The sequence below is a fragment of the Aquarana catesbeiana genome, linkage group LG10 (assembly GCF_042186555.1).
Source record: "Aquarana catesbeiana isolate 2022-GZ linkage group LG10, ASM4218655v1, whole genome shotgun sequence".
Classification (NCBI taxonomy): domain Eukaryota; kingdom Metazoa; phylum Chordata; class Amphibia; order Anura; family Ranidae; genus Aquarana; species Aquarana catesbeiana.
In genome coordinates this window covers 48,039,978-48,062,258 of record NC_133333.1, presented here as the reverse complement: position 1 = coordinate 48,062,258, position 22,281 = coordinate 48,039,978, and the positions used below count along the sequence as shown (strand labels likewise).

General features: G+C 40.2%; 1 protein-coding gene across 1 annotated transcript; it reads left to right on the top strand.

The window, feature by feature from the left end:
- Window positions 1-303: 303 nt before the first annotated feature.
- On the top strand, window positions 304-11,602 carry LOC141110668 (C-X-C chemokine receptor type 3-like). The gene is made up of 2 exons (XM_073602146.1): window positions 304-452; window positions 9,051-11,602. Exons 1-2 carry the CDS (start codon window positions 435-437, stop codon window positions 10,116-10,118), a joined length of 1,086 nt encoding a protein of 361 aa, XP_073458247.1. The 5' UTR covers window positions 304-434; the 3' UTR covers window positions 10,119-11,602.
- Window positions 11,603-22,281: the final 10,679 nt, after the last annotated feature.

The following is a 22,281-nucleotide window of genomic DNA, read 5'->3' as shown; positions in this document are numbered from 1 at the left end:
GAGATGTACTTCTATTTACCCAGTAGGACCAAAGCCCTGCAAACAGTAATACTTGCCAATGTAAACTTTTGGAGCACTAACATTCTGGAGATAATCTGGCTTCATTTCTATTCATCTTTCAGGGAAAGAATAATGAATCGGCAATAAAAATAAAAAATAAATAAGTAAAAAAATAAAAGACGCCTGTGTGTATATAATCTGAGTTTGGATTGTCTGTTTTTGCTCTTTGGGACCAGGTTGGTAAGAAATAGTGCATAGCAAGGTAGGATAACAAGCACAAGTAGTTACCATATAATGGTCATATGAACAGAGAGGTACACCCTTTATAACCACCAGTCACATGATTATTCTAGCATTGTACTAATTTTACTCTCACTTCCACTCTTAAACCACATTAGAGTTGAGTCAAACTACAACACATAGTTGTGCTCATCATGTATGAGATTGATACGGTAAGTGGAAAATATAAATATATCTTGTATTTCTTTTATTGATTTCTTTAATTTCAATCTTCCATACTGGAATGTGCTTATATATATATATTTGTCTAGTAATTATAATGTATGCATATCTGTATGTATGTGTATATATATATATATAGGAGGTCCCCGGGTTACAAACAAGATAGGGTCTGTAGGTTTGTTCTTGAGTTGAATATGTTTGTAAGTTGGAACTTTTTAAGTGTAACTCCAGCCAAAAAAACAATTTTTAAGCTTTTTTTTTAAATGTTTGTTTTGCTGTCTGTGCCCCTGTTCAGAAGAATTCACCTCCCTTACTGTCCCAATGACAAATGGACAATTGGATTTTGAAAATTTTGGATTGTTATGGAAACGAGCCTTGGTGATAAAGCATCAGTGGAGACGCCTTTTTCCCATAATAACTCTTACAGGAATGAATTTCCCTATATATAGAGAGATATAGATATAGATAGATATATCTATATCTATATTTACATATCTATATATATATATAAAGATATATAGATCTATATAGATATATATATCTATATATATATATATATATATATATATATAGATATATATATCTATATAATATATAGATAGATGGAGATATATATATCTATATATAGATATATATATCTATATATATCTATATATAGATATAAAACATTTTTTTTAAGAATTTATTTTATTTATTATTAATACTTTCTTGAAACATTGTGAAAAAAATATAAGGATGTCTTAAAGGTTCGGTGCAGACAAAACTGATGTTTCATTTTTGGATAAATGATGATAATTGACAGATATAGATCATTGCACTAGAGTTCCAAGTTCTACCCGCATGCCATTGTTATGGCAAAGGGGAGTATTACTATTTTAGAACAATTTTTTTAACGGTCTTGTTTTTCTTGTTGAATTTATTAGTGTCTTGTCACTTTTTTAGGAGGATACTTATTTTTACAAACATCGTAATTCTCTCCTGTTCTGTCAAGCTTGTACGTGTTCTTGAAGTAATCTTAGTTTTTTATGGAAAGTGTTTCTTGCTTGCTACCATGTAGACATGTGAAAAGTTTTTTGTAGATTACCATGATGCCAATAGTATTATACAATTGTGCATAGCTCTAGATGAGCCATTTTCAACCAGGGTTGCCAGGGATTCCTTGAGCTGTGGCTGACTGACCTATCTAATAGTGCCTGCTTAGGTCCAAGGGCAAACCAATTTGGCAGAGTCAGAAGTGTGACAGCAATTATCTGTTTAGCTGTCTGTAAGGATGGCATTGTGACCACCACAGTAAGGGCACCATTCTTTCCACTAACCACCATTGTAGGGGGGATTTTACCAATGACCTCCAATGCATTTAGGGGTTGCCTGAGACCTGAAGATTATTGTAAGGGCTCCCAGGGCAGCCATGGGGGGGGGGGGAGCCAATACAGATGTAGGGGGCCCAAGCCCCAACCAGGACTGCAGAGTGCCCCATGAGACTCTCCTGGTACTTTGTGCTGAATTCCAGAATTGCACACAGTTGCAGGGCGTTTGCAGAGTGGCCCTATTCACTTGAATGGGTCACGTTTGGCAAGCGCTACACGTGTTAAGTGTGATGGGGTGTGGAATTCCTGCTGTGGCTACAATATGTGTACACCCCTAGCTAGTGGTAGGGTTTGGTGGAATGGCCAGTGGGCGGGGGGGATGTTGGTGGTCAGACCTGTGGGGGGAGGGGGGTGATGGTCAGGGGCCCCAGACCTTAAAGCTGTGTAAGGGGCCCTAAAATTTATGATGTTGCCCTGAGGGTTTATCTGGGGTAAAAAAAAAGGCTGCTCTAGATAGACTTGCAAGTAGAGATTAGCTAATATTAAACCATTCAATTGACTGCAAGTTTCCAAGTTGTAATTCCACCAATCTGCCATTTTTTTACAGTTCATTTAAATATTCATTAAAAAAATATGAGAACAATTAATACAATCAAAATTAGGTGTGGCTCATTTTATTATTACAGTACTTAAAAGAAACCTAGCATCTGTCATAAATGCATGCAATCAGTCCCAGAACATGGGTAAAACATTATTAGGTGTGATCAAATAAGGCTCATAGTTGGATATTATCAATAATTTATTGGAAGGATCACTCCCCATGATCCATGGCACTGTAGAGTTAGAGTATTAAAACAGAACTTGCAAAGCTATTTTATACTTTTCAAGGAAAAAGTCCTATCTAAGAGTTGGCACCACATGTTGCCCATTTTTATTTAGATTGCCTAATATTTTGGAAAAGCCTCCCCACCTTCTTCTCTTACACAGCAATGTCCACCCTTCATCCTCTAATGCCCTTATTGGTATGCTCACTGGACAGGAAATAGAGGAAAGGTTGGCCTTATTTCTAGTTGTACAAGGTTTAACCATGATATTTACATGCTTATTAAAGCTGGCCATAGATGGATAGAATTTTACACGTAATATCTTGGGAAAAGAAGCCTCCAAGAAAGATTGTTTGTTTTTGACTGCAGTGACAAGAAAATTCGTAGGAGCAGGATGGAAATTGTTTATAGAATAAATACATTTCTAATGGTGTATGTGGTTTTCTTTTGGCAAAGTCCACTCATTCCAAAATCAAATGTTAATATTAAACTAAATCTTTCAAACAAAAAGCAAATGTTCGGAGAATTTTCGTACACATTTTCCTAAGGATTTTACATTGAAATTCTATCCATCTATGGCCAGCTTTAGTCCATAAATAAAATCAATTTCACAGGGTGCACTTTAAAGTGCCTTTGTTAGCTAGAAAAGCATTTTTAAGTGTCTGCTCTTAGGAAGGACTTTAACTTAAAGTTTAAATTGGCTGACAAATTTGCATTTGACATTCCAAAGAGGTCAGCAAGCAATCTTAAAATAATGTGTTGATCTGTTATAGCTCCCAGCTCTAGGATTGTTGTTGGGCTGTTATAATTTTTTTTTTCGGGTCTGCCAAACTGAATAAGACAGTAATTTAGTAATAAAAGTAACCCGATAATTCTATTGTCCATCTTGATATTATGCATTTCATTGGGTGACCCATTCCCTTGCCCATACGGGACAAAGTAAAAAAGTTCACTTACCCCCCACCCCAGCAGCATATTTTCACCTTTCCTCACTTCCCTACTGCCCAATTCAGTTGCTGGGAATCGGATAAGCTATGAACTTCTGTCCAATCACAAGTGTTGCCAAATGAGAGAGGGAGAGGGAGTCGTATGCTCAATCATACCCAAAATTGGCGGGTATTTTACTTAGTTCCCAGCAGCTGAACGGGGCAGCGCAGAATGAATGAAAAGGTCAGTATATATTGTGTGGAGTGTGGGGCGCAAAGTGTACCATCTACTTTTCCCTGAGTACTAAAAAAAAAAAAGGATTCATGGAAGTCTTTTTTTTTTTTTTTTCTTGACGGTATTTTTGTTTTTTTTAATATACATAAATGAAGCAATGAACTGTCATTCATGAAAAGCCAGGCTAACTGCCAACTTTTTTAATTCTTTCTTAACATTTTCTGGCTCCTATATTATTGCAGTTAACTTCTATTGGTTAAAGCCAAAATCCAATCAATTTTTTTGTTTGGGAAATAGGGAAAAGTTAGAACCTCTGTCATTTTTATTGTTGCTTGCATTTTCATTGGGGGAGATTTCTCTTAACTCTTTCATCTTTGAAACACCAGAAATGAGGGGAATGGGGGGTCACCAGAACAGGAAGAAACGGCAGGAAAAAAACTCACAAAGATTTGAGTTTCCTTTCTCTGCTCTTCTCATTTTTGTTCTTGCTTTCTTAGAATAGAAAGCTGGACTCAACTTCCCCACTGGGCTTTAAGCCTCCATTCACACTTGTACAACTCCAAAATCAGGCAACTAATGAGTGAAACTTTGGATGGATGCAACTTTGGCTTTGATCAATGATAATGGACAACTGTTGCATGTATAACATTCAGGTGCAACTTTTGAAGGTTTCATTGCAGTCTATGGCCCTCAAGTTGCATGAAAATCAGACTAAAGTAGCGCAGGAACCTTTTAAAAGTTGCTGTAACTTTAATTCGCACATATTTGCATGGTTGTCATTGAAAAACATGGGGTACTACTTGTCATGTGTCCAAAGTCGCACAAGTGTGAATGGAGCCTAAAGGTAAAGTTCACATTAAAAAAAAGAAGGCAGGAGGAAAAATCAGAGAAGCGCCAGGCAAATCCTAGTGCAGCATTATTTTATTAGAAATTTAGCAAAATGGTAACAGTGTAAGATGCACTCACATAGTGCTCAGTAAGTGGGGGCTTGTCACATCCAGCATAGGAACAGCACTGCCTGTTGAATCCCTAAGATGTTGATCCACGAGCGCCGTCTAACAGAGGGGAACTGTAGCCTTGAGGGACCTCGGGAGGACACCGCCTGGGTGACTCGGCAAGGAGGTGATTCTGGGCTGTCAGACTAGGGAGCCCCCTACCGCTGTGGTGGGCCAATCAGAATGCATTTCGGAGGCACGGCCACGTCTCCTTCATCAGCTGATAAGCTGACATCAGGTTTAAATAGGGAATGCATTTAACCCAGAGTGTGCTGTGGGAATGGCTTTAGCTGGACAATCACATTAAAAACAGCCAATGCGATCAGAGCATACATATAAAACAATATACAAAGTAATGGTAACAAAAAAATAACTGCACATTTTTGCAGGTAAAAAAAATTTAGATTTATTATATTTTTTTACACAGGAGCCTGCAAAGTATTGCACCAGTGATCAGTGGATCATGGGTGTAATGTCAGATTCCTAAAGACACTACCAGGTGCAAGCTCCCAGTTATTAAGCTGCAGCAAGTGTCAATGGACTACGAGTTCACTGACCGCCGTGGTGGCAGACGGACGGGACTTGTAGAGATCTGTGAATGAATATTGCTACTGTGTGGGTGGAGCCTCCCACAGTCGCGCCAATGGTAAATGTGGCAGTGGTTGTGAGGGAGAAGAACCCCCTCCTGCTGTCACAGGGGAAGGGGAGCTCAGGGGGTAAGGGTTGTGCAAGGAAGTAAAGTCTTAAATCTCTTCACATGATAACAGAAGGTTCAGCCTGATGTCCAACCAGGATGACAGTGTAATGAGATACAGTCTATGCTGACAGGTCCTCAGTCCTGCAATTGGAGACACATTCCACAAGCAGTTCGCTGATAACAGAAGATAAGGGCAGCCTATGACAGCCTGTGTTCTGTCGAGAAGTGCCCCCCATCGGATAGTGCCCGAGCTGAAGGGCGCATGCGCAATGCATGCGCCTTACGTAAAAGCACAACAGCTGATTTTTAACATCAGCTGTTGTGACGGCGAGATGGCGCAAGTGCACAATAGCCAACAGAATGCTTCTTTTTCTGTCAGATTGTGCCCGCGCACCCGTGGCGAGTTAATGTCCATGATGGGCGGATTTCTACATGTTGTGGGTGAATTGTGGGTGGAATTAGATGGCCAGTGCTGCAAAAAAATATAACTTTGTGATGGGCGGATTTCTACATTTCTAGTGGGCGGAATATCTAATTCCACCCACAAGAAATGTAAAAATCAGCCCATCACAAAGTTATATTTTTTTGCAGCACTGGCCACCTAATTCCGCCCACAACATGTAGAAATCCGCCCATCATGGACATGAACTCGCCACGGGAGCGCGGGCACAATCTGACAGAAAAGAAGCATTCTGGCGGCTATTGTGCGCCTGCGCCGTCACAACAGCTGATGTTAAAATTAGCTGTTGTGCTGTTACGTATGGTGCATGCACCCCCTCAGCCCGGGCACTATCCGATGGGGGCCACTTCTTGACAGAACACCGGGAAGGAGATCCAGGTGTCAGTCCAACAATAAATAAGGCTGAGCTCTGGTGAAGTGAACATTCTCTTATCATGTCTCCCTAATGTGTGGACACCTTTCTGATTCCAGGGGGGGCACTTGACCCCCCTTGCCCCCTCCTGCGGACGCCCATGTACAGGTGTAACATGTTGTTAAAGGTGGAGATGGTCTTTTAAATATTGCCTTTAAAAAATAGTAGCACCACAGAAGGTCCCTGAGGTTGCCAGAAGGTTATTCATGTGCTTACGTCTATCAGATACCTAATTGTGTCTTATTAGAGACTCACAATGCCAATCTGTATGTGCGTATTTGAGATGTTAAACTTCTGGAAGTGCTTACAACAAGAATAAATAACACTTGTGTGACCTTTTAGCAGGTATGGGTCAGCCTGGATGCCTCTTTATAAATATTATAATGAGATTTATATCTAAAGGTAGATTACATCCAGTTGTCGTCTTGCGGTTTGTTTGGGTTGTGTGTTTTTTTTATTTTTGAATATTGATATTTCCTCTCCCAGGAGGAGGATATGAGTGTATTGCTAAAGATTCAAGTACATAACATGCATTTTCTTTTAATTGCAGGAGTTTTTTTTTCATTAGTCAAGTAATTGTAGATCAGGCTATATTTGGTTTAAACCATAGGAACATTTTCTAATAACTATACATTTAAAAAGGTATTAAACTCAAAAATTGAATTGGTAGGCTGCAATATTACATTACAATCATTTGATGTGGTGGCTGCATTTGTCTTCGTTTTTTAGGATTCTCCCTTTTTTTTTTACCTGGTGATCTTGCCATTAACACACCTCCCGTTTTATAGTGCTCCACTCTGGATGAAGGAGCACGAGTGGCACAGCAGACAGCTGAATTTTCCGTCACGGGGAGGGGAGTGTTAGTGTATTTAAATCTGCTAATACATTTAACACATTGAAGTCAAGCTCCAGCTCACACTTTATAAACAGTTACAGTAAACTGTTTTTTTCCTTTTGGGATAAAGGTTTCGTATAAATAAATAAAAGCTGATCATTTTAAACGCCCGTCATTGTTAAATGGTTTGTCTCATCCCTGTAAAATGATATAATTCGCTGTAGAGCTTGTGCTTTTGAAAAACAACAGATTTACTGACCAGATCACCAGATGAAAATAGTAGAAAGCCTAAAAAAGGAAACTAGTGCAGCCGTCATATCGAAGAATTGGTAAGCTGTAATATAATAAATGTTTGCTTTTGGATTTAATACCACTTTAAAATCAAAACAGTCAGTAGGTGCAGATGATGGGAAATCTTGCCATGTGCCTAGCTACTACTATTTTATGATACTTATGATACTTTTATGAGTAGGTTTTTTTTTCCTCAATGCATACAATGCATTAAAGTAGAAGGTTACCCAAAACCTAACTAATGCTAAACCTACTTGCAGCCACATTCTAAATCAAATCTATCTAACCCTGTAAAAAAGAAATCGCTATACATACCTTTTCTGCAGCTGGTCCTGTCCCATGCTGAGCTGTCAGCGGCGGCTTCAGTGCATAGGCGTGTGCAGGTAAGACAGCCGACAATGGAAGCCCCATAGTAACTCTTTGGGTGACATCACTTCCCAGGCATTCCCCAGCTATTGTTGGTTCTCTCCTGCACACAGCAGCCGTCGCTGGAGACCGGACCAGATTGGCTTCAGAAAAGATAAGTATAGTAATTTCTTCTTTACAGGGCTAGATAGATTTGTTTTAGAATGTGGCTGCTAGTAGGTTTAGAGTGAGTTAGGTTTTGGGCGAACTTCTACTTTAAGGTAAAAAACCTGCTGGGTTCATCCACCCCCCCCCCCCTTATACTTACCTGAGCTTGATCTTGATCCAGGGTTATGCCCGAGAGCAGTGGCTCTCTGTGCTCTCTCTCTCTTCCTCAATGGACAGGGAGGCAGCAGCAGAAGCAATTGGCTCCTGCTGCTGTCGGTCACAGTCAGTGAGCAGGGGGCAGGGTGAGCCATGCTGTGTGTGTGTCAATAGACACACAGAGCCCAGCATGGGATTGAGACCACACACATGGCTTGCTATGGGGGCATTCAGCAATGGTGGAGGAACCAGGAGCACCAGCGGAGGACCTCAAAAGTGGAGGATCGAGGTTGCTATGTGCAAAACCATTACGCAGAGCAGGCAAGTATGACATTTGTTATTAAAGAAAAAAAAATATTTACAATCCCTTTAACACTCCAGTGTTGGATGGTCATGGTCTGCAGTCACCACTCTGCCTCTGCTGTTGCTTTTTTATGTACCGCTTCTTCAGTGTCACGCGATACTCCTCTTCGGCCATTGGGTAGTCAATGATGAAGTAACCTGTGCTCCTGTTCCTGACATGACTCTCCCCATGGCATGCACTCTACGGTGTATACACAATGGGGTTGAGTTACTAAAACTGGAACACTCAGAATCTGGTGCAGCTGTGAATGGTAGCCAATCAGTTTCTAAGTTCAGCTTGTTCAATTAAGCTTTGACAATAAAACCTGAAAGCTGACTGGTTTCTATGCAGAGCTGGACCAGATTTTGCACACTCCAGTGTTAGTAAATCAACCCCAATGTCTCATCTGCATGTCTCTAATGCCTAAAAAAAACCCTCTTCCTACTAGCAATTTTTTATTTCATGAACTTCGTTTCACTTTAAATCTTTGTAAAATAGGATTCATGATGTGTACCCCTCAAGGTTTGTCAAGACTGCTCTATTTGTTATAATGTAATTTATTTGCTTACATTGTTCCCTTTTGTTGATTCTCAGACTGACTTCGAGAACTTTACTTTTCCATCATATGCACCATACTCTGACAGCCAAGATGTCGCTCCCTGTAAACAAGAGGAGAGCAAGGTCTTTGACAAACATTTTGTGCCAGCGTTTTACTCCATCGTGTTCATCCTTGGATTGCTGGGGAATGGTCTAGTTATCGTGGTCACGCTGACACAGCGTTCTCAGAAAATCCAGAGTACGGACATGTTCATTTTACACCTGGCTGTTGCTGACATCTTACTGACCATCACTCTACCATTCTGGGCAGTACAGGCAACTTCTGGTTGGATTTTTGGTGAAGCCTTTTGTAAAATTGTGGCCTCTGTCTTCAAAATCAACTTCTATGCTGGCACCTTTCTACTTGTCTGTATCAGCCTTGATCGCTATGTCTCAATTGTGTTTGCTGTCCAGATCTACAAGAAGCACAGACTGCACTATGTGCATTGGAGTTGTTTAGCGGTTTGGTGCATCTGCGTTGTACTTTGTATCCCTGATGCCATGTATTACTCTGTTAACTTCGAGTCCCGTACTAACGTGACTGAGTGTGAGCCACATTTTCCCCCATCTACATCCAAGAACTGGAAAGCATCCCTGGCATTTTTGTATCACATCTGTGGCTTTTTGATACCTTTTGCTGGTATGATGTATTGTTATTCGCATATTGTTGTTACCCTGCTTAGATCCAAAGGGTTTAGGAAACATAAAGCACTCCGACTGATCATTGCTGTTGTGGTGGCTTTCTTCTTATGCTGGACACCATATAATGTTGTAGCGCTCCTTGACGCACTGAACATGCTGGGTAGCTTTGAAGGTGACTGTAGCTTTCAACAAAACATTGATATTGCATTGTCCATTACATCAGGGTTCTGCTACTTTCACAGCTGCTTAAACCCTGTGCTCTATGTTTTTATTGGAGAAAAATTCAGGCGTAACCTAGCCGAGCTACTGGTTCGCACAAGACTGTGTCCAAATCTAGCAGTACCATATGTCAGACGACCAGCTTCAACAAGATCTTCTACGTGGTCAGAGTCTGGTGATACATCTATGTCTGGATTGTATTAGACAATGAAAGAGCTAGACCAAAAGGACCTCTTAGGAACAGAGGAGGAGCAAGAAAACACAGAAAATTTGCTCCATTTGCAATATACCTGATCTACACTCAGGACCGGTTTTGAGAGTAGGTCTACATTTTAAAGGGCGCACCTCATGTTTTAAAGGTATATTGGTATCAGCTTACAGTCCTTTCCTAATCAGGATACCAGCCCTGTATGCCAACTTCATAATTAAGGGTTGGAGCCACAGAAAGATGAATATACTGGTTTGTAAAATGTTTACATATGTAAAATGAGAACGGATCAGCAATGGAGTGGCACACATCTTCAATTTTTCCAAAATCGTGAAAGACCAATCCTTTTCTAATCTTGAACTTGGCTGATACAGCAAAAGAACTAAATGGAACATAAAAGCACAATTTTAAGGTAGACTTTTAACTTGACATTGTTGAATGACCACTTTTATGATCTGGCCTACAGAACAAATTTTGTATGATTTTACTGCAGAAGAAATTCAATTCTGAGCTTCAGTTTTATACAATATTTTTCAGTGGATCTATGTACTATTTGTCATTTAAAAGACTAGTAAACTTAAAAAGAAATGCTTAATTTAAATGGAGCAGAAATGCCATCAATGGAGGAAATATCCACAATGGTTCAGTAAATAAGATCTTCAAATTGTAACTTTTCATTGACTGTTGTTTTATAGCTGTGGCCAGTTATGGTTAAAATGTGCTTTAGAATGTGTTTGGATGTATTTTTCTAGGATTCATTGTGTGCTGAAAAATATCTATACCCCTTTATTTTAATGGATTTATGAATGGAGGAATGATGGATGATTGAAAGGTCTGCCCTCTCCATTCTTAGATCCTGATTTATTCATAGAAGCGGTAGTACAGTAAGTACAATGAAAGGAGCAGCTGGATGGAAAGAGAGGGCATAGTTGGGCCCTCTTGATGAGAGCCTCTGACAGCGCCTTAGCTGTATTAAGCCCTGCTACCATAATCCAGAGGAGGAAGATTTCATCTAAAGGAGAAGATGGCAGGATAAGGTACACATCATTTTGAAGTTAAGTAATGCTCCTTATGCTGATTTTTTTAGTTAAACTCAGACTTTAAGGATCCAAAAATTCCTGATTGCCTTAGATTACAGTAATATTTTTTCTGCTGTTGGAGCAAATTGGATCATGCTTTTACGGGGATTTTTCTGTCTTCCTTAGGATCAACTGTGGGTATAGGATTCTGTTTTTGGAGGTTTTCTATTTATTTATTCTTTTTTTTTTTTTTTTTTTTTTTGGTTGAACTTATTCGATGTGTGTATTTTTTTTATCCTAGCATTATAACTATGTAATGGCTCTTTAAATAATATTCACAGTTTTCCAAAATGTAAAGCTAAAGTTTAAACTGCTTATATATTGCCTTGCCTGGTTCCCCCTTTCTTTCCTTCTCAACATGATAATGAAACATTTAAATAAACTTTTCCATTTTAAATACAGACTTTTAGACTGAGTGATGTCATCACTGGGTATCTGTGCTTTTTTTTTCACAATGTGGGCAGATTATGGCTGGGAGGAGGGGCCAGCAGGGTGCTGTACATGGCTTCCCGAAAACATAACAGTATCCTGATTAGTACTCCTCTAAGGGGGCCTCCGCCTTGGTACAAGCAATAGTTTGGCTCTTGGGAGGAGTTATACAAATATCAAAATACCTTAATTTGTGCATGTTAGTCTAGAGGGGTGGAGATTTGTAGGCAGACATAATTTGCATGCAGACTCCCCTAGTTCAGACTTCAATGGAATGCTGAACCTCTATGGTTGAAAAAAATGGAAATCTTAACCATTTCAGCCCTGGAAGGATTTACCCCCTTAATGACCAGGCCATTTTTTGTGATACGGCACTGCATCGCTTTAACTGACAATTGCGCGGTCATGCAATGCTGTACCCAAACAAAATTGACGCCTTTTTTTCCTCACAAATAGAGCTTTCTTCTGGTGGTATTTGATCACCTCTGCGGTTTTTATTTTTTGCGATATAAACAAAAAAAAAATTGCAACAATTTTGAAAAAAAAATATTTTTTTACTTTTTGCTATAATAAATATCCCCCAAAAATATATAAAAAAACAAATTTCTTTCTCAGTTTAGGCCGATATGTATTCTTCTACATATTTTTGGTAAAAAAAAACGCAATAAGCGTATATTGATTGGTTTGCACAAAAGTAAAAAAAAGAGCGACAATTTTGAAGAAAAAAAAACTATTTTTTACTTTCTACTATAATTCATATCCCAAAAAATATATTAAAAAAAATGAATTTATTCATCAGTTTAGGCCAATATATATTCTGCTACATATTTTTGGTAAAAAAAAAAAAAATCACAATAAGCATATATTGATTGGTTTGCGCAAAAGTTAAAGCTTTTAAAAATAGGATAAGATTTAGGGACCTTTTTATTTTTTCTGTTGTTTTTACTAGTAATGGCAGCGATCTGCGACATTGCGGCAGACAAATCTGACCCTAAGTGACATTTTTTGGTGACCAGTGACACCTATACAGTGATCAGTGCTATAAAAATGCACTGAGCACTGTATAAATGGCACTGGCAGGGAAGGGGTTAGAGGGTGATCAAGGGGTTAAGTGTTACTTACGGAGGTGTTTCTAGCTGTATGGGGGACAGACTGACTGGGAAAGGAGAGAGATCGCTGTTCTTGATCACTAGTAACAGCTGATCTCTCTCTCCTCCCCTGTCAGAACAGGTATCTGTCTTGTTTACAAAGGCAGATCCCCGTTCTGCCTCTCTTTCCTGTGATCGTGGGTTGCCGGTAGACATCAAGAAAATTAAACTTAAAAAAAAAAAATGTCACTGCCAGCCCCTCTCTTGTATCCAACCATAATGCACTATGTTTGTATATGTTTATTCAGTTATACTTGTTAGGGTTTAAATATTACTGATCATCTTGCATTTGAATTCTATAGATATTATATGTCCTGTGAAAACTCCTGATGAATGAGACAGCATTCATTTCTGAAATGCGTTGGGATCAGGAAGCTATATCTTTTCTTTGTGTTTTTGTTTATATACATCCACGTTTATGTGCAATATTCTAGATGTGTTTTTCAATAAATAATTGATATTATTCAAATATTGTTTATGTGGTAGTGCCGGTAAAGTCCCACCCTTAGGGGGTTCCTCTTTGCCCCTTGATACATTTGGGATGTGGCACACCGTTTTTGAGTTCTCCTTATCAGAAACCTTTTTCAATAATGCACTGTGTAAGTGTGTTTCTAAAACGAAGCCTCTAAATACCTATTTTTTTTTTCAGATATATTCAGGCTGGTCATGTGGCTTCTGACCACTCTACTACTCCAATCCAGGGCTCACAGCCCCTCCTTCTGTAGCCCAGGATCAAAATAGGAGAGTAGACGGGAGTCACGTGACTGGCCGGAACATATCTGAAAAAAAAGGTATTTAAAGGCTTCGTTTTAGAAACACACTTACACAGTGCATTATGGTTGGATACAAGAGAGGGGCTTACAGTGACATTATTTTTTAAGGTTACAAACACTTTAACAGTAAGGCCCCATTCACACCTGAGCATTTTGTAGCTTGAAGCCTGAAGCTACAAAACGCTGGAGGGGAAAAAAATCAATTATTCTCTGTGGCGTTGGTTTACATCTTCACTCCAAAACGCCTGGAGCCAGAAGCTCCAAAACACCTGAAGCTCAAACAAGTTCTGAAACTTTTTTTTTTAGGCAGATTTGGGCGTTTTTCTGCTTTTTACATTGGTGACCTTTTGACCTGTACAAAATCGTGCAACTTTCTGCCTGAAAACGCTACGCTCAGGTGTGAATGGGGCCTAAGGCTGGGGAAGAAAGGCATAGAGAATGCTGGATGTCCTCCAGCCAGGAAATGAGACAGGCCCTCTCTCACTTGCTGCAACTTCTAATGCACAAGGTGAAAAGCTTGTTTAAGCTTAAGGTATCAGGAAAAAGGAATTTGTGATTTACCTTCACGTGCTTCTCCTTCCATGAGACCAGGACCAGGAGATCGGGACTGCGATGATATGGCGGACAGATCGGACACTTTTGACACATTTTTGGGACCATTGGCAATTATACAGCGATCAGTGCTATAAAAATGTACTGATTACTGTGTAAATGTCACTGGCAGGGAAGGGGTTAACACTAGGGGGCGATCAAGGGGTTAATTGTGTTCCTTAGTGTGTGTTCTAACTGTGGGGGGAGGGGACTGACTAGAGGAGATGACAGATCGTTGTTCATAGCTAGTAGGAACTCGCCATCTGCCTCTCCTCACAGAACAGGGAATTGTGAGTTTACACACACACACACACACACACACACACACACACACACACGCACACGTCCCTGTTCTGGCTCTCGTGCCCGCGATCGCACGTGGCCTGCGGTCATCTCGTCTGTCGGCCAAGCGCATCGGCACCCCAGCAGTGCAGTGCATGCGCCTGCTATTTCACTTAAAGGAGCCAAAGTACAGCTACGGCGGTTCACGGGATCATACCGACCTGCCGCTGTATGACGGCGGCTGGTCGGCAAGTGGTTAAAAAGGCATATAGGCAGTTTCTATAGCTCTGTTATTTGACCCGGTTAGGCGCTTTTGGAAGTTGGATGATGGTGTGTTGGGTCATGATGTTGGGCAACAAATGTCCGATTTAATTAAGGGGACCTCTCACAGTCCTGAATTGTCGGTAGCAGATAAGGAAACTTAAGTTTAATTGGGGGTGAAATATAATTTCTTCATAAGTATGGCTACAAAAATAAAAACAAACCACAGGTTGCAAAAGGGCGTGGGACAAACCCCAAACATTCATTAAATATATAAGGAGTAAAAAGGTCAGGTCTACCCATGACAATATGTGATTTCATTTTTACAAGCATTTTTGTGATGTATATTCTTTGTATTCTGGTATTTTTTTTCTTTTATAAAAAATAATTGATTAAATGGTCAGGTCTGAGAATGTTTACATTTAACTTTACAAGATAATTTTAAGTTGGTGAGTACAGGCAAAAAGAAGGCAAATATATTAAATACCTTCTTCAGCTCTGTGTATACAAAGCAAAATGGGAGAGCACAAGTGCATGATAGGGATAATATTGGCTTAGCCCCAATCAAGCTCATAATTTTTCCTCCCCCACATGCTCTTTCCCCTGATCTTTGTTGAGATCACTGGCATAACTATCAGCCCATCCCCCGCATGCCAAGGTTCTAGGTGTAATCCTGGACTTTGAGCTATCCTTTCGGCCCCAAGTCCAATCACTGTCCAAATCCTGCCGCCTCAGCCTCCGCAACATCTCCAAAATACGTGACCAACGACACCACTAAGCTCCTAATTCACTCCATCTTTTGCTTGGACTACTGCAACTCCCTTCTCATTGGCTTACCTTTACAGAAGCTCCCCCATCCTTTCAGTCCATTATGAATGCTGCTGCCAGACCCATCGACCTTCCCTACCGCTCAGTGTCTGCTACTCTTCTGTGTCAATCCCTTTATTGAATCCCGCTCACCCAATGAATTAGGTTCAAAATACTAACAACAACTTATAAAGCCATCCACAACTCTGCTCCCAGCTACATCACTAACCTAGTCTGAAAATACCAACCTAATCGTTCTCTTCGTCTTCCCAAGCCCTCCTGCTCTCTAGCTCCCTTGTCACCTCCTCCCATTCTCGCCTCCAGGACCTTTCCCGAGCCTCTCCCATCGTATGGAACTCCCCCCAATCTGTAAGATTATCTCCTCCTCTGTTTGTTTTTAGACAATCCCTGTAATCCATCTCTTCAGAGAAGCCTATCCTGCCTTCACTTAACAACTGTACCTCAAATTTCTTCATCAACTCCTCCCCCACAGCTATTACCTTTTGTATCACTTGACCCTCCCTCCTAGATTGTAAACTCCAACGAGCAGGGCCCTCTGATTCCTCCTGTATTGAATTGTATAGTAACTGTACTGTCTGCCCTCATGTTGTAAAGCGATGCGCAAACTGTTGGCGCTATATAAATCCCATATAATAATAACTTCGTGTAGTTATTCCCCTTCAGGTCATTACAAAGGCAAGGGGGAACTCTACGTCTGGAGGAAAAGAGACATAACCTTCACATATGGAAATACTTCCTTACAGTAGGAGCTGTGGAAATGTGGAATCAACTCCCTAAAGAACTAGTTCTGGCCAACTCAGTAGATGGTTTTGAAAAAGAGCTGCATTCCTAAATGTTTCATATATAACTGGATACTAAAATTCATAGATCACACCAGAGATTGTTTTTCAGATTGCCACCTGGGGCATCAAAAAATATTTTTTTTCCCTTGCTAGAGCGAATTGGATCATGCTTGTTTGTTTTTATTTTTGTCATTTCTGGATCAACTGTAGATATTGTGATGGACCCCGGTACTCAAGAGGAGTATATCCATTGTATAAGCTTCCCTTGCCCGATACCAGAACGATCCAAGATCCATTAGCTCACCCAGTCACTTGTTGGGACACCAGTATAGGCTGGTGCAAAACATAACTGTTTATTGAAACATGGGCACAAAGAGATATACACTCTGGAACAATCCCCCCTTATTTGCATAATGACGTAGGGTGGGGTTAACTGTACATCCAGTAACATGAGACACAGGTATATTCAAACTTTTCAACAAATAATGCGAACAGTAACTGTACAATACACATTCTCATAAGTATACACACATAGACCATCAGAAACAATAGGTGGCCCAATTGGCAATTACCAATGGGAGAGACATGCTTAGCAGAAAAATGCATAACAAACCCCACCCCACCTCAAACTATCTGGCAACAGTTTATGAGACAAACTCCTTCAATATCCCAGCAGTCTGAAAAGGTGGAATTCATTTATCTTCATAGATTTCTTAAGGGATATTGTTGATAAATATTATTGTCCCAAGTGAAGGAACCTCTCTGACTTTCAACACAAACCACACATATAAGACCCAGGATAACAGGGGTAAAATGAAATGCTGAGTCCGCTGTGGTTGTACTGTGAGTCTGGTTAGGGCGGACCAGATTGGGCTTCTCGGTCACCTTGTGCCCTTAATAGACATAGGGTGACTTACACATAAGAGGGGCCTGGGAAGCTGAAAAAGGAGTTTCCTGACATCTCTACGGTAAGCTGGGTTATATGGGGCCCCCTGCCTAAAGTGACTCCCGTCACAGGTATAGGATTGAGTATATGGAGATTTTCGTTTTGTATTTTTCTTTTTTTTCTCTATTGGTTGAACAAGATTGACTTGCTTCTCTTTTTCAAGCTAACAATGTAACTATCTGTATATAATTATCATCAAAGTTTGAGTATGCAGATTCTTCTTGTATACATACAGTCATGACTAATTCCTTATATTTACAGGTAGTTTATTCAAGAACTCTCAACATTCTTCTGTTGCCTTGCTAACTGCTAGTTGATTAGTAACCATGGCAACACTTGTTTTGAAATGATAGGGAAGTATAAGTTGCCAAGCAGCGTGGTTTGTGCCATTCTGCCTAAGCTTCAATTAGATTCAGTTTTTTTTTTTATGCTTGGAGTTTGACGTGGGCTTTCCTCATGTACTATATGTTGGGTTGGGGGCCTCAGGGGTAAACAATACCAGATATTGGGGTCCGTGCAATAAGAGATGGCTGATCCAGGGAATATCTGAATGCCTTCTGGGGTATCGGGAAGATATTTTTCCTCAGCTGGAGCAAACGGAACCATGCTTTATAAACGTTTTTGCCTTCCTATGATACAACTGTGGGTTTAGGATTGTGTGTACGGAGGTTTTCTATTTATTTATTTTCTATTGGTTGAACTAGATGAACTTGTCTTTTTTTTTTCAACCTGACTAACTATGTAATTGGGTAAACCAAGATTATTTTTTATTACAATGTCTTTGCAAGGTTTTAACACACCATTTTTTTCTATTTAACCACTTAAGGACTGGGCCTATTTTGGTGTTTACAAGTTAAATCAGGTTTTTTTGCTAGAAAATCACTTAGAACCCCCAAACATTCTATTTTTTTTTCAGACACCTCAGAGAATAGTGGTGGTCGTTGCAATGCTTTGTCACACCGTATTTGCGCAGCGGTCTTATAAACACAATTTTTTGGGAAAAAATACACTTTTTTGAATAAAAAAATAAGAAAACAGTAAAGTTAACCCAGTTTTTTTTATATTGTGAGATTGTTACGCCAAGTAAATTGATACCCAACTTGTGTCGTGCTTCCTTCAAAATTGCGCCCGCTCGTGGAATGGCGAAAAATTTTGACGCTTAAAAATCTCCATAGGCGAAGTTTAAAAATGTCTACAGGTTACCAGTTTTGAGTCACAGAGAAGGTCTAGAATTATTGCTCTCGCTCTAATGCCCCGTACACACGGTTGGATTTTCCGATGGAAAATGTCCGATCGGAGCGTGTTGTCGGAAATTCCGACCGTGTGTGGGCTCCATCGGACATTTTCCATCGGATTTTCCGACATACAAAGTTGGAGAGCAGGAGATAAAATCTGTTGTCAGAAATTCCGATCGTGTGTACACAAATCCGACGGACAAAGTGCCACCCATGCTCAGAATAAATAAAGAGATGAAAGCTATTGGCCACTGCCCCGTTTATAGTCCCGACGTACGTGTTTTACGTCACCGCGTTTAGAACGATCAGATTTTCCGACAACTTTGTGCGACCGTGTGTAGACCAAACAAGTTTGAGCAGACTTCCGTCGGAAAAAATCCTAGGATTTTGTTGTTGGAATGTCCGAACAAAGTCCGACCGTGTGTACGCCCTATAACAATCGTGGCAATACCTTGCATGTGTGGTTTGAACACCGTTTACATATGCGTTTGCTTCTGTGCGTGAGCACGGCAGGACGGGTCGCTTTACTTTTTTTTTTATAATTATTATTATTTATTGTACTTTTTGTTTTTTTATTTTTACGCTGTCCCTTTAAAAAAAAAAAACAATTTGGATCGCTTTTATTCCTAATACAAGGAATGTAAACATCACTTGTAATAGGAAAAAAAGCATGACAGGACCTCTTTAATGTGAGATCTGGGGTCAAAAAGACCTCAGATCTCACATTTACACTTAAATGCAATAAAAAAAAAAAAAATCCTTTTTTTTCAAAAATGTTTTCTTTTTCCTTTAAGACCATTGGGCGGAAGTGACGTTTGATGTCGCTTCCATCATCCAATGGTATGGAGTTTAGTGGGGGGCTATCATTCCCTCACTCAACTTCATGCCTCTGAGGGGACAGCATCGGATCGTCTAAGGTAAGTGGCGGAGATGACTGGGACCCAGCGGGAGGGGTTGGGCACCTCTTCCGCCGCCGATAAAAGTGATCTCGCGGTGAATCTGTCACAGAGACCACTTTTATCTGAAAGCGGACCGCCCGCAGTTTTTAAAAACACAGGGGTTATGGCTGCTATCTGCTGCCATAACAACATTATTCAACATCAAAGTACAGGCTTATATTGCAGCCATCACTGACAATCACGCTAGGTCTTATTTTCTGGGAAACAGGGGTAGACGCCACCATACTTAACAGACACACTTAACAAACAGACCACAGAGAGATATTGTGCAAAAACACATAAATAGAAATAAAAATAAAGATTAATAATGGCAGTATGATTAGATGGTTGTGTGTTAAAGGGAGAGGTGGGGAGATAATAGACAGAAACATACTGATATTGTGTACAGAGAGGAGGAAACTGGGAAGAGAGGCAACCTAAAGTACATGCAGGTCCAGATCCCATCTCAAGATTTACCCCGAGGGGATCTAGTCTTTTTAATCTAAAAATCCACCAGGCCTCTCTTCCCCAAAGCCTCCTCTCTCTATCTCCTCCTCTATCTCCTCCTCTAGGCAAGTGTGAAAGCCTCTCTATCCCCCTGAATCGAAATAAGGAGAGATCGCCTTGATGATAATCTCTAAAATTAAGTGTCACATTAGAGATGTGCTTGACATTTGGATTATTTGTATTACAATAGTGTTCTCCTATTTGGGCTCTAAGAGAGTGTGTGGTTCAACCCACATATTGTAGTCTGCGCTTTATACAGGTAATTAGGCAGACTACATAATTTATATATTGTTTTATGGAAAATTCGAATCCTGTAGCTATCGAGCAGAAAGTCTTGCCTAACATATTAAGGTGACAGTACCTGTGGGTCTCTATGTTACACGGATAGCTCCCCCTACATGAGTCAGGTGGATTGGCATTTTTTGGATGAGGAAAAAAGACTGGGTGATAACAAATTGCCTAGAGTTGGCGCTCGACGACTTGAAAAGTGGCAACCAATTTCTAATATATCAAGTAAAGTTTTGTATGTGTACAAAATTGGCAAATTCTTTTTTATAATCTTAGTTATTTGATGATATTCCTTGGAATATGTGGTGACGGGCTTGCCTTTTCTTGTCATCTTAGAGGATTTTGTCCGACTTCTGCTCTTAGTAATGTAATTTAATAGTTCTTCCCTATTTCTCATCATAGCTCTAGCTTGACCTTGCTGGATAACAGAGCTATCATAGCCCCTTTCCCGCAGACAGCTAGAAATTACATGACATTCCTGTTTAAAGGCAAACTTGGTAGAACAGTTCCATCTGGCGCGAATAAATTCCCCATATGGGATGGCATTGGTGGTGTGGGATGGGTGACAACTGGCTGCAAAAAAGAGTTGTATTACCAGAGCATGTCTTCCTATAGGTGTTAGTAAAAATATTACCTGTTGCGTAATCCCCAAGTAAGGTAATGTCAAGGAAGTTAATGCTCAAGTTGTTATATTCCATAGAAAAATGCAAGTTTAGCTGGTTGTCATTAAAATACAAAATGATGCAAGTCAGAAATGTCCCCACCCCACACTATCAGAAGGTCATCGACGTAGCGACCATACCAAATAATTTGACTGGTGAAAAAATTGTCCATAGAGAACAAAAACGACTCCTCCAGCCCATATACAAGTTCGCCTTGATAGACAGAATCTAGCGCCCATTGATGCCCCACAGCACTGGATATAGTAGGCTCCATCAAATAAAAAATAATTGTGTGTCAAAAAAAATTCAACACTCATTATGATAAACTCCTGAAGCTCTTGAGAATAGAAACTGTATTGTTGAAGGTAATACCTAATGGCCTGCAATCCAGTGCCGCGGGAAATCGAAGAGTAAAGTGCCTTTACATCTAATGTAGCCCATATATATAGGTGTCCATTTGACCAAACTGATGTGGGACAGAACTGTACAGGTGTCACTAATGTTCCCAGGCCAGGTAGTCTAAGGACCAGGGAATGTAAATGCTGGTCCACCCACTCTCCCAAATGTTCCAGCAGGGAACCAATGCCAGCCACAATCGGGCGACCCTGGATGGGGCTGTCCGATTTGTGTATCTTGGGGAAGTGATGAAAGACTGGCACCACAGGTTTCTCCACATAAAGGTACTCAACAGTTTTGGGGGATAAGACTCCAATTTCATTACTGGTCTGGAGATGTTTATGAAGGGCAGATTGAAAGGCCATAGTAGGATTACTAGACAGGGGGCGGTAGGTGTCAGTGTCATTAAGCTGTCCAATGGCCTCAGATCTATACTGTTCCTCAGTTAACGCCACCACTGCACCCCCTTTGTCAGCCTCTTTGACAAGTCCCCTTGACTTTAACTCTTGAAGTGCCAATCTCTCTTCCATAGACATATTGGTCATCCGAGAGGCTGAACAACGTTGTTTTAGTTCAATGAACTCTTTCTCTACTACAACCTGAAAAATATCAACTGCAGGGCTTCTAGGTTGAATCGGATAGAAAAACCTGTCACCATAGTATAGTGTTATTCTAAATGCAAATGCTCTGGGGTAAGTGTAGCAGATAGGTCAGAAAACATAAAGGAAGAAACAGATAAAGCGGTGTTTAGTTCAGTGGTGCAATCTAAATCATTTACCAGCTATGATGTCTGTGGGTCTTCCACTCCCTCCCCATTATCCAGTTCAAAGTGTTTATATAGTAAGAGATTTCTGATAAACCTGTTGGTAGCTAGAATTGGTGTTGAAAATGTCTTTTTCCTTTGTGGGTACCCTCGGTCTCCGTCTTCTCCCTCCCCTACACTCAACCATTAATCATACTTTTATTAGTAATCTTTATTTTTATTTCTATTTATATATTTTTGCACACTATCTC